General features: G+C 38.6%; 1 protein-coding gene across 1 annotated transcript in view; it reads left to right on the top strand.

Annotated features, from left to right (window-relative positions):
• The window catches only part of LOC131989529 (uncharacterized), a 218,705-nt gene that overhangs the window by 55,014 nt on the left and 149,403 nt on the right, over positions 1-14,288 (top strand). The window contains 2 exon segments of the mRNA XM_059354773.1: positions 2,557-3,443; positions 9,102-9,765. Of these exon segments, the coding sequence (XP_059210756.1) occupies positions 2,557-3,443; positions 9,102-9,765 (1,551 nt within the window).

Here is a 14,288-nt window from a genome sequence, read left to right as displayed (position 1 = left end):
AGCAGGAGCAGGAGCAGGATGGAGCAGGATGGAGGAGGAGAACCAGGACCAGGAGGTCTCACATGTTCAGGTCAGAGTTCATCCTGTTCACACACTAAAACTCTTCTCTGTTCCTGAACACAAACATGGCGACATGTTTGTGTGAATGTAAGTCGGTGAAGACAGAACTTTCGTTTCCGTTCGTTTCTTTACTTTAGTTAGTAAACAAACAGGCGTGTTAATAATTATAAAAGCTCTTCTTTTATTCATCAAAACACACATTACAACTCACGTCCTGGCCGCGCGCTCTCTGCTTTTCTCCGCTGCTGCTTTCCCGCCGCTCGGCCGCTAAGCATGCTGGGTAATGAAGTTCACTATAGTGGTGGGAGACACTGCAAAATGTGGTATCAATCTGATACCAAGTAAATACAGGGCCACTATTGTATTTTTTACTTAAAAAATGAATATAGGAATATTAATGTTCCTTTGACAGTTAACACAAACGACTTATTATATTCAGCCATATTTATATGTCAGGTTTGAGGTATATATCTTTACATAGGTATATATTTCTCAGTTTCAGTAAAATCATTAATTTAGATTTATTGGCTGGATTGTATATATTTAATAAGTCTGCTTAAATTACAACTATGATGACCAATTTCACTTTGAAAAATAACACAAACTAATGCTGGAGATGACCAAATCTTCCTTTCACTTCTATAAATCAGCTCCCTGATATTCTTGAGCAGTGACCTGACCTGGGGATCCCTCTCCTCCTCCCTCTGTTTACTCTGCAGCTCTGACTTCTTGTCTGAGAAGAGAAGAGAATTAATACATCAGTTGAAGAGAATTAATATATCAGATGATCATCTTCAGATCATTCAGAGTATTTGAATCATTTCTGCAGATGTACATATAAAAAAGACCTGCTGGCTCTGTAGGTGAACTGCAGGGGGTCCAGGAGTGGGTCTGTGGTGGATTAGAGGTGTGACAGAACAAGGAGCTGAAGGACTTCATAACCACAGAGGTCAGGGCGACGGGGCTGTAGTCATTTAGTTCTGTGGTCCTTGTTTTTTGGGGGGACGGGGATAATGGTGGAGGTACTGCAGTCTGGGGGGACGCTGAGGTGGGCAGAAGTGGAGAGGCCTTGGCCCCTGCTGAGGTGGTGCAGGTGGAGCTCCTGGGCTGGAGCTGGTGGAGTGTGTCAGCTCTAGGGTTGTCACCATACTAAAATGTTAAACTTGATACCAATACTCAGGAAAATATTTGATACTCGATACCATTTTCGATACCACAAGGATAAAACTAAAGACCCCAAAATTTAACAGAAATATTTTTATCAACAAGAAAAATGCAACATGTAAAAATGAACAGAACCACAGGTTAAATATTTATAATAAAAAACAGTTGTGCAAAAAGAAACTGCTACTATGATAACAAGCTTCAGGTCTGAGGTAGTGCAAAAAATAAATAAATACAATAAACAATAACAATTAGAACAATATTTTGAGGTTGTATGCTGTGCACAATATTAGGCAAGCTTGATAAAAAAATAACAACTTAACTTAAGTGTTCATTCCTTGGCTAGGTATCGATAGATTTGAAAATGAGTATCGTGTCCGGATACAACGTTTTAGTATCGATACTTTTTTGAGTATTGATACTTTTGACAACCCTAGTCAGCTCTGTCCCAGTGTCTTTTAAATCAACAGTAGAACTCGTTCAGTCTGTTGGCCAGGTGTACATTATTCATGGAGTGGAGTCTGTAGGTTTGTAGGTCATGATCTTTCTGTTCTCTGCAGACAGAAGCAGAGTCGTTGGCTGAGAGCTGGTGTTGGAGCTTCTCAGAGTGCTGGCCTTTAGCTTCTTAGCCTTGCTAAACGTGTACTCTGACTCTTTAAACCTGTCCCTGTCCCCACTCCTGAATGCTTCCTCCTTTTCCAACCATAACTGTCTGAGCCTGGCTGTGATCCAGGGTCTGTCGTTGTTTTAACTCTCCCTGGCGCTTGATGGTTCTCAGCTGTCCTCACAGAAGCAGATGTGTGATGTCACAGCCTCTGTGAACTGATCCAGACTGTTGCTAGCAGACCTGACAACGTCCCAGTCAGTACAGTCCAACATGGCTGAAGACCCTCCACGGCCATGCTGGTCCACTTCTTTGTTGTCCTCACAACAGGCTTCCAGAGCTTTAGTGTCTTCCTGTGTGCAGGAATCAGGAGGACCATGTCATGGTCAGAGTGTCTCAGTGCAGCGAGGGGGACGGCATGATGGGCACCATGACTTGTTGAACATCCCCCTTTTAGGCCAAAGATAACCCAGTTCTTTTGTTGGGTTGCTGCAGACCACACTGACAAGGGGCACCGCAGCAGGTTATAACCAACAGTTCACACTGGAACGTTGAGGGTTATGTTGTACAGACGTGCTCTAAATATTATTGATGGTTTTAGATAACTTGCTCCACCATGGCATCTCACTGACCCTCTCTCTCTTTCTGTCTGTTGCTATAGAAACAGGAAGAAAGAGAGGGTCTCAAACATCACCGCTGTCAGCTCTGTGACAAATCCTTCACAACAGCTGGAAGTTTAAAGATACATCTACGGGTTCACACTGGAGAGAAGCCATACAGCTGTGACCAATGTGGGAAAACTTTTACCTGGGCACAGAGCCTTAGACAACATGAACTAATTCACTCTGGAGAGAAGCCGTACAGCTGTGACCAGTGTGGCAACACTTTCAACACTGCACAGCACCTGAAAGGGCATCAACGCATTCACACTGGAGAGAAGCCATACAGCTGTTACCAGTGTGGGAAAGCTTTTACTCAGGCAGGTAACCTGAGAAGGCACGAATTCATTCACTCTGGAGAGAAGCCATACAGCTGTGACCAGTGTGGGAAAGCTTTCACTCAGGCAGGTAACCTGAAACAACATCAACGCATTCATTCTGGAGAAAAACTGTACAGTTGTGATAAGTGTGGGAGAGCTTTCAACAGCTCACAGAGCCTGAGACAGCATAAACGAATTCACACTGGAGAGAAGCCGTACAGCTGTGATCAGTGTGGGAATTCTTTCACTCAGGCACGTCACCTGAGAAGGCATGAACTCATTCACTCTGGAGAGAAGCTGTACCTCTGTGACCAGTGTGGGAAAGCTTTTTCCACTGCATGTAACCTGAAAAAACATCAATACGTTCATACTGGAGAGAAACTGTACAGCTGTGACCAATGTCAGAAAACCTTTGTCTCCACAGATCATCTAAAATGCCACAGACGTGTTCACACTGGAGAGAAACCGTACTGGTGTGAACAATGTGGGAAAACATTTTCACGAAGTAATTCCCTTGATTCTCACCGACGTGTTCATAATGGGGAGAAACCGTACTGGTGTGAAATATGTGGGAAAAAGTTTTCCTGGATTGGTTCCCTTAAAATACATCAGCGCACTCACACAAAGTCTTCTTAAGTGTTTTTAGAGCCACGCCAGCTGTTTCTTCATGCCTCCTCTCCATGTGCTGTGTTGTTATATTCTGAACTTCTCTCTGAAACTAAAGATTGACAGCAGTAACTGAGTCTGACTGAGGTGGTTTGATCCAGTGAGGAGGAAGAGGAGATGAATAAACAGAGACACAAAAACACTCCAGAGTTCTAACTTAGACTGAACAAACCTTTATTCTTTAGAAATTCTGACAAAATCAAAATCTCATTGTGAACATGATTTGATTTAATTGTTTTTTTCCAGTCAAGGTGATTGTTGCTGTTGAACCTGCATCCTGTCAGAGTTGTTGCTTTAACAATCTTGTTTTTTATATTCTCATTAAATGTTTGTACATAAAGAAAAGCTTTGACTCATCGTTTCAAACTGTTAATCCATTAATCCGTGTTTGTTGATCTGTTGTTGTTATTGTCATTCTCAATTCAAACATGATCATTATAATTAATTTTCTGCCACCAGTAAGATAAGATATATAACATTTTAGACCACACTGAACATTTCCATTTTATGACACTTTATACTTATAATCCACTACATATAACTGACAGCTTTTGTTATTTTTCAAGGTGACATTTAACATGAACATGTTTTTAAAATGTATGATTATTGAACATTTTTATATTAATAATTAGGTGCTTTTTCCATAGAGCTGCAGAACTTATATATTTACATATATTTTATATATTGCAGTGAAATACAAGGACACAGTGAGGAAAATGTAAAAAGAGCACGAAAAGACCCTGAAACTGCTTGTTGGGGTTTAGAGGGTTAACAGGAACAGAAGCATTCATATAATTTAATTTTTAAAAAGTGTTTTAAACCATCTGTGAACTAAATGAGTGTAGATTAAAGACAGCCACAGCAGGGGGACTGAAGGCTGCAGAAACATAACAAGAGAGAAAAAAGTAACATAAAGCTAACAGTGATGTTCTCACCAATCACAGCACAGTCACAGAAGTGGGCGTGGCCTAAAGTGGGTCGACACCTTTCTTGTGATGGTGCAGAGAACAGACACAGAGACAAAGAGAGAGAAGAAAAGGAGCAGAAGAGGAGAGTAAACCGCTGCTGGATCCTGTTTCTGAGCAAACATCTGGTGAGTTCACACTTTATTTTCTGCTCTGTTTTCTTTATGTTGTTCTTCTCCTGCAGCTGTTAACCTTTCTCCTTCTTCTTGTTGACACGGGAAGTTCTTCTTCTGGACTTTAGATCACGCTGTGTGTTGTAGAGTTCAGTGCTTACTGAAGTGCTTTTAATGTGAGCTGCAATGAGATTACGCTTGATACATAAAGGTCAGATACGACATTTCTGCAGTGGTGCTGTCCGCCGATGAGGATATAAATAAATATATAAACATATTGTCAAGTAATCTGAAGGTTATTTGAGATCCCTAATAGCCATACACCAACAAAATGGTATGAGACTGGAAAACCAAGGGACTTACCAGCATAATAGCAGCTGGAGAAATCGGTACTTCCCTAACATGATGTAATACACAAGGGCACTGTGACTCTGAGGTGATTTTTATTATAAAAGATGATGATCTGTTATATGCATGACATTGTATTGATTGCTGTTGATCCGACATAATGGATGTGGAAATGATTGCACTAAATGAAGTGAGTAATGATTTTTATGTGTAATGATATATTAATATGTTGATGTGATTAAATTATTTAACTGTTGAGTTAAAGTGGATCGCCTCGGCTGAAGACCGTTTTTCGGGCAGTGCCTTTTAAGTTGCTTGGCCAGGCAACTTTTCCCGTTTTCCTCTCCAAATTGAATGGATCACAATTCCCAGCTACAGCTTCAATTATCATAGGAAAGTCAGGTTTAGGGTAACACAAATCAAACATTAATCATTTTATTATTATAAACTTTTGAATTTGATCTGTAATCAAGTATTGAATTATTATATGCTGTATGCTTGCACCTTGCTATATTATCAATAAATCCTCAATTGCATTTAAAGTGAAGTAGTGGACATTAGATTTTTAAATCTTTTGTTATTGTAAGGTTGTGTGTTTAAACAAGGTTCTAACAGGTTAACTCTAGCCAATTAAATTAAACTTGTCCTTGGAGCTTTTATTCTCAGCTACTAAAACTAACCTAGCAATTCACCAAGTGCACAGATCGTTTAGAGGAGAGCTGCCAGCGTGGTGTCTGTGGTTTATGGGTTAAAAAGGTTGAAAAAGATGGTAATGAAAAGTTGATAGTGGTTGTATGTAAAATGATGTTAAAATGTTGATGTGACTTGATGAAACAACTGTTGAAATGAATGCAATAATAATCAGTTAAACAACTGGATTGATCGTTATAAATGTTGATGACTGTGTTAAAAAGAAGGAAGTGAGACAGGGTGAAGCAAGTAGAAAAGGGGAACTCAAAAGAAACAAGGACAAGCTGAGACATGTTGTACGTGTTGAACGTGTTAAGCTGACAGAGACACGTGAAGGAGAAGTGAGAGGGAAAGTCCAAGAGATCAGGCCATTGCAAACTTAAATTATCGGAAAGAAGATTTAACCAATGAAAGGACTGGTGAGGAGTAACAATGAGGTGATGCTCTGAAAGAAGGAGCGGCAGAGTATAGAAGCTGCAACACAAGAGGAATAGGGGTTATTCTTCACGGGGAGCTTCAAGACTCTTCAACCGACTCTCAGGATTTAGAGACGACGCCTGAACGACCACACCGGGGGATAGATGATAGATACAGATCTTAATTCTAAAGCCACTCAATGTATTAGCAGTAGGCTGGTACAGCTGGCTCGACTCGTATGTTACTGTTTTGTGGTCCTTAATTACTCACAAACCACCGGAGAGTCAGGTCGTAGTTTTGTTGTTTTATTTCTCATTGCTGAATCCAGGTATTTCCATTAATACACACATCATTCCAAGCTTCTCTTGGTTTTCACAACGGTCCACAAACATCAGGAAGTAACTGTAACATCTCAAAAGAACGGTAACATCTGAAAGTGACGGTCAAAAAAACTTTTTTCCCTGTACCTCTTAGCGCTCTGCTAATCCACGTTTTTACCTTTTAGCAAGTCCTTCAGAATAATAATGCGCATGAGCAGCGCCTACTTCAGGTGCTGTGGTATATTTGACAACTATACAATAAAAGGCAATAATGTCATAACACAACCAAAATCAATATAAAACAGGTGTAATCTACAGTAAAAATCTCAACTTTCTTTAACATAATATTGGCTCCTACATGACAGATTAAGGACGCTTACATCAAGAAAGAAGATTTCCAAATTGACGGGTGAAGATGAGAGACGAGTGATAAGAAGAATAACCATTCCAACACCAGTCGATGAAGGATTAAAGGATTTTACTTTCTTAAGTTCTTACTGTCGCCAGGACCAACGGACCGGTCAAGGATCACTCTGACTTTGGACAAAGTGGAGAGCCTCGGCTGAGGCCTGAAGCCAGACGGTTTGATAGAGTAGCTTGGCCAGGCAACGCTCCCGTCTCCTACTCCAAATCTGCAGGATTAATTCCCAGCTACAGCTTCATTCAGCACAGGCAGTTAGGGTATTAGGGTACGACATTAAACAGACGATAATCATTTTATTACTGGGATTTTTGAGTGTAATCAATTTTGGATCAATTCATGCTGTATGCTTGCACCTTGCTATTTTATCAATACATTTTCAATTGCATTTAAAGTGGAGTAGTGGACCTTAGATCTTTGAATCTTCTGGTATTAAGAGGTGGTGTGTAATAACAAGGTTCTTATTGGTTACGCTAGCCAAAGAAATTAAACTTATCCTTGGGTCTTATATTCCTAGCCACTAAAGTTAACCTAGCGATTCACCAAGTGCATAGATCAGTAAGAGGAGAGCTGCCATTAAAGGGACGCGGCTAGTGTGGTATCCATTCCAGGGTTATTTGACAGGTGCCATTCTGGAGTAAGCAGGATAGGTGTCCGGACCGAGGCAGTCAGAAGCGAGGCGAGTCTCCTCCACACCAGCTTGAGTTCTAAGTTCCCAAAATACCTACTGAGATAATATCCATAGGATAAGGGATCTGTCCCCTTAGTGGAGAGCTGGTCCAGAAGCCCCTACACAAGAGCAATCTCTGGGATCAAAGAATGGCTCAGGATGTTCATATTTATTCAGGATATATATGTTTATATATTTATTTATATCCTCATCATGTGTCTCTGTTTGTTGACTTCACAGCTCATCTGTGTCACAAGACACTTCTGACTCCAGGACGTACGTCTGAAAGAAGAAGAAGAAGAAGAAGAATGAGTCCTCCAAGAAAGGTCAGATCACTCTAATGAACTTGAGTTTGTATTTGTTTTTTTTTTCAATTCTGTTCTCTTTACTTTAGATATAATCTCCTCTTTAGACCCTGTAGTATTAGTGTTTTATTATTAGTATTAATATTTACAAGATCAGTTTTTCAATTATTTTAAATATTTGAAAAACTGATTAAAATATGATATGGATAGTTTTTAGTTATAGTTTAACATTTGTTTTGAATAAAATATTATTCAAATATAATATGATTATTTAATTCAGATTTCTAAATATAGGATATTGTGTACATTTTTTAATTAGTATTGTAATATTATTAAAGGGATTAAAAAAATAAATACAATATAAAAATTTTACTTTTTGTTCAACAAGATATATGAATATTATTTAATTATTATTATTATGTAGAGTATTATTAAAAATAGTATATACATATATTATAGTATATACTTCATAATGTCCATCCAACTGTCCCATAGAGACTCATGAGAACTGGGAACAGACATTTCTAGAAGAAAAACACAGTTTTCTAACCTGCAATGTTACTCACAATTTTTTTGCTACAGACATTAAACGTACATCAACGTGTTCAGGGGAGATTTATCTCTCTGATGAGATTAATATTTTGTTGTTAGGACTTAGGTTTTTGAGAAAACAAGAGCAGTTTGAGAGGTGTGATTTCCATGAAATGACTTTATCAGCTGTTAGATATCAGCTGATAGTCTGTGCCCCTCCCCTCTCCACTCATCACCATAGCAACCAGCCAGCATGAGTGAGCCAGGACAGGATGACCCAGGTCTTCAAAATAAAAACCCATAAAGTAACTACATCTAATAGTGTGGGTGCCTTTGATCTCATTGGCTTACTTTAACTCATAAAAGCATATTACTATGTCAAACAATATGGGAATAAATGAATCAAATCTGCATTGATGGACAGGAAACGTTTTATTCAGCAGGCAGATTAAAACATACAGATTATGATGAGACTAGGAAACTATAGTAAATGTGTTATTTACTTTTTTTGGTATTTGTGATGCTCATGAGTAAATATGAATCACATAGAATGATTTTAAGTAATTTCAATTTCTTTGTATAAATGTGTATTTATTTTTATTGCAACAATCCAAAAGAATCACAGATACTCCAGAATACTCCAGAATTATTTAATGTACTGCTTGTCAAAAAATACGCTGAAAGGAAAATATTACTTATTAACATTGACTTGAACATTGAGGGTTATGTTGTACAGACATGCTCTAAATATTACTGATGGTTTTAGATAGCTTGCTTCACCATAGCATCTCACTCAAACTCTCTCTTTTTCTTTTTGTCTGTTGCTATAGAAACAGGGAGAACGAGAGGGACTCAAACATCACCGCTGTCAGCTCTGTGAGAAATCCTTCACAACAGCTGGACGCCTGAAGGTTCACCAATGGGTTCACACTGGAGAGAAACCGTACAGCTGTGACCAGTGTGGGAACGCTTTCACCACGACACAGGGCCTGAGAGAACATCAACGCATTCACACTGGAGAGAAGCCATACAGCTGTGACCAGTGTGGGAACGCTTTCACCACGGCACGGAGCCTGAGAAAACATCAACGTGTTCACACTGGAGAGAAACCGTACAGCTGTGACCAGTGTGGAAGTACTTTTTCACAAAGTGGAGGCCTTAATGTTCACCGACGTGTTCACACTGGAGAGAAACCGTACAGCTGTGACCAGTGTGAAAAAACTTTTTCGCGATTGAGTCACCTTGTTGCTCACCAACGTGTTCACACTAGAGAGAAGCCCTACAGCTGTGACCAGTGTGGGAACGCTTTCACTACGTCAGGGAGCCTGAGACAACATCAACGTGTTCACACTGGAGAGAAACCATACTGGTGTGACAAATGTGGGAAAACTTTTTCACAAAGTAATAACCTTGATGCTCACCGACGTGTTCACACTGGAGAGAAACCGTACTGGTGTGACCGATGTGGGAAAACATTTTCTGAGATGAGTATCCTTAAAAAACACCAACGCATTCACACAAAGTCTTCTTAAGCCTTTTTAGAGCCAAGCTAGCTATTTCTTCATGCCTCCTCTTCATGTGCTGTGTTATTATATTCTGAGCTTCCCTCTGAAACTAAAGACTGACAGCAGTAACTGAGACTGACTGAGGTGGTTTGATCCAGTGAGGAGGAAGAGGAGATGAATAAACAGAGACCCAAAATAGTTCAAACTTTGAACAAACCTTTATTCTTGTGGAATTCTGATAAAATCAAACTATAATTTTAAACATTGATCTGTTGTTACTGTCATTCTCAGAATCAACATGGTCATTATTATTAATTATCTGACTCCAGGAAGATAATAAATATCATTAAACCCTGCACAGCCTGTAATCAGTGCGGGAATGTAACTTATTTCATTTACTCAAGTACTGTAATGGTAGTTGTACTTAGTTGAATAATAATGATTTTACCCCTGGAGATTTAACATGAAATAAAAATGTTTAAATGTACAATTATTGAAGATTCTTTCATGAATCCAGGATTAAACACCTATTTAGTTATACTGCGATACAATTTATAATTTTTATTTTATTTCAATTTGTTGACTTGTATTTTTAATCTTGCCATATATATTGATGGGGATATATTAATTTGATCTACTCTGTATCTAGTAAACTCTGTAACTTCAGTTCCTTTGAGTTAAGTGCTCCACGTCAGCAGTGTTTGCATTACTGCTGGAAAACATGTTTATATGTCTGGATCAATACAGATGTTCACATCTGCACTGACTAACCAAACATGGATCATCACACGTCTCCAGCTTGGAGGGACAAAGTGCGTCTCTCTTCAAATAACATCTGCGTGCCATCGGACCATCAACTCAATGAATTCTTGTAACTTGGTCAGATCTTCTTGATCCTATTTGGCTGATAGAACTCTGTCCCTATCCAGCTGAACAGTGTGATGTGACTCTGTTTCTACATGATTGCTATTCTTGTCTGACTTGTATCCTCATCATAATCGTTGTATTTTTTCTATGTATTATCTTGTATTAAAATTACTTAAAGAAAAGCATGTTTTAATAGTTTTATTTCTCACCCAGTCATTCATTAAATTCCTCAATAAATTAGTACATAACAGCATATTCTGTAGTTAAAATGAGCCCTATGCTGACAACAGTAAAATGCTGCTCACATGAAGCAGCTCCTTCATCTGAATTTTAATGTTTCTTAATATTACCATCAGTGGAAGAAAATGAGCTGAACTCGGCTCTTTATAATGTGTCAGTTTTGCATTTCCTCTTAATGCTTTTATTGTTTTATATAAAGTACTTTGAATGTTCGTTGTCTTTCCCCTGTTAGCACACACTTTACAAAAGGGGAAACAAAACCATGTAGATGTGTTTGTCATGGAGATTAAACAGTATGAAGAAAATATATAATATTGTTAGTTAACTGGTGTATAATTGGCAATTGTATAATTATGCATCTCTTTCTGGAAACAAGATGTTTTTACATCCTGTCTATAGTTAAATGTTTTAATCAATTTTAAATTAAAATATGTTATTATTTCAGGTGGAGGGTGGCCACAACTGCATTTCATTTTGCAAATCTTATGTTGTGAAAATAAAGCTGAACCGAGAACACTGAACTTGTGTTTTCAAATAATTCTCATGCAGACCCTTTGTGTTTCTAACATAGGGCAGTCCGTGGCCTAGAGGTGAGGAACCAGGCTGCTAACTGGAGGGTCGCTGGTTTGAATCTGACACTGATGATCCTAAATAGATACTTTCCATATTTATCACTCTGAAGTTCTTAAAATGTCCTCTCAGTAGATGTCAGACGGGGAGAAATCTCTCTTGCCTCTGATAGTATAAAAAACATCTGTTATTATTGTCCGTCGGCGAGGTGAGCCTCTGGTCTTGTGTTTGGTATCCTTGGTGACGTTGAGGGATTCCCTCTGCACTGAAATGGACCAAAGGACCAAATATGGTTATGTAGGTCAGCGGAACTCCAGGGAGGCGGGGCTACACGATAGAAATGCCTCGGTATCTTTGGAGGAGGATGGATTCATTTCTAAGACCAGACACTTGACACTTTGTCATTTCGATTGTGGGATTGTAACAACACAAGGTAATGTATGAATATATTTCTATTGTTGTCATTTTATCAATCCTGCTGTACAGATTTAGTATGTGACGAACTTTAACAGATGAAGAGACATTTTAACACTTTCATCAATCTGACAGCTTTTCTTTATGAAAGAAGAATGAAAGAAGGTATGAGAAGTTTTTGATGCTTATGTTAGTTTAAATTAGATTATTTATAGGAAATGCAAAACTGACACATTATAAAGAGCCAGAAGACTTAAAATAAGAACAAGTTACAGAAACACAATGTCATTCAACCATCTGAACCCCAGAGGTGGGCATGTTTTTATTTTTTATTTTTTACCAATTCACCAAAAAATAGACTGTTTATCGAAGCAAGGAACTGTGAAAACAGGCATTATTCTAGAAATGATTCAGACAGTCCTTTCACGGATTACAACAAACTGTCATTTGACGTCACCAGACTCGGAGCAGCGGGACTTCACATACATGCCAAGTAAAAAAGCTGCAGGAGCCACGATTAAAATCACCACAACTGCTGTTATGGAGACAGTGGCACAAGTTCCCATTGACAAGTGAGAATGAAATGAAAAAAACAAACAGTAACTAAGTTTGGACACACTGTGCTGATACAATGTGAGATATTTACAGGTCGCGGCGGGCGGAGGCTCGTCTGATCCGGTTGGACTGGAGGAGCATGCTCAATGGTAAATGGACCTGCACTTATATAGCGCTTTTCTAGTCGCTTTGCGACCACTCAAACAACTCACTACAGACTGACTCATTCACCCGTTCACACACACATTCATACTGGTGGCAGAGGCTGCCCTGAACGGTGCCACCTGCCACCAGCAGGAATTCATTCACACACTGATGAACGCAGCATCGGGAGACATTTGGGGTTCAGTATCTTGTTCAAGGACACTTGGACATGTAGGCTGCCATGGTCAGGGATCGAACCGGGATTGTGTTTTACACAGGACAGTTGTTGTTAATATTTTAACATCTTCAGCTGTTTGTGTATCCATGACGATTAAAATGATCTATTTTCATATATTTGACCTCTGAATGTTTTATTTATAAGATGAATAACTTATGAAATAAAAAACAGTATATTGAATGCATTTTTATTTGTGGAACAATATAACAAATCATTTGGTTCAACAGTCAGTTAGAGCAGCAAATTATTTTAATAAAATCCTTCAGCAGCTCAAAAAATGCAGAATTCATTAGAAAAACATAGAAATCCTAAAAGCAACTTTTCACAAGTTAAACATCTTCATTTATCAATATGTAGAATAGAAGAAACATGAGTTTTAGTCACATGAACAGATGATCAGTGAGAGATGTCCCTTCAGTAAAGAGCTCCTCTGCTGCTCCTCATCAGTAATAACAGTGGGAACGACTCAGAGCTTTTCTATCAGCACACAGTGAAATACTGACAGTATATAACAGACAAGAAATAATGAGAATAGATCAAAGCCAGATCTAACAAACAGAAATCAAACAGGAAAGAAACATTTCACTATAAAGTGCACATTAGAGAAATAAAATGTTTGAATGAAAGCTGAATATATAAACTGTGGACAGAAGATCAGAAGTTTGACAGTTTTCATGCTGTCAGACAGTAAAGCAGCTTCACTGTGAAAACTAACACATGAAGAAGAGAAACAGCAGGTTTGATCATTTATACAGATTATAAACAAAAGCATCACTTCCTGTGAGTCACTACAGTTCCATGACAGAACACATGAAGTTTAGAAATGTCAACAGTTCAGGTTGAATGAAATGTAATCTTAATATTTTTGTACTTGAAAACTGATTCTGAATCAAGAATAAAGTGATTTTGAGTAAACGTCACAATTTTAAGCTTCGTCTTGGTTATTTTTTTGAATGGAAGGTAAAACTAGACAATAATGTTCAGTTTATTTCTATGATTCTTTGGGTGATTTTGTCATGATTTCTCTCGTCTGGTCTGGAAGCATCAAAGTTGTTGTTATTGATATCTGCTGATGTGTTCTGACTTACAGTTTGATGACCTGCCAGACAACTATTCTGTCCGTGGTAGAACATTTAATTTGTTCAAGTAGTTGGTGGAACAGTTAACTCTACTTCACCTGGTGGACTGTAACTTTTATCAAATCCACCTCTGAAGCAGAAAGCTTGTTTTATACACAGAAAGTAACAGAAACAAAGAGTGAACAGAGCTGCTGCTGTCAGTCCCAGTCCACAGTAGAGGAGCATCCTTCCTCCACTCTCTGGTTGTGCTCCACTTCCTGTTGGAGGAGGATCTGTTCCCTGACTTGGTGTGTTTGGTGTCTCAGGTTGGGGCCGATCCCTCGCTGCTGCAAAGACAACAAACACATCTGACTCATTCATGTCAAGAAAAACATTTGACTGGAAAAGTGTCAGGATTATTAAAGTCCTCAATGATTTTCTTGT

The sequence above is a fragment of the Centropristis striata genome, chromosome 17 (genome assembly GCF_030273125.1).
Source record: "Centropristis striata isolate RG_2023a ecotype Rhode Island chromosome 17, C.striata_1.0, whole genome shotgun sequence".
Classification (NCBI taxonomy): domain Eukaryota; kingdom Metazoa; phylum Chordata; class Actinopteri; order Perciformes; family Serranidae; genus Centropristis; species Centropristis striata.
This window is presented reverse-complemented; position numbering and strand designations above follow the sequence as displayed.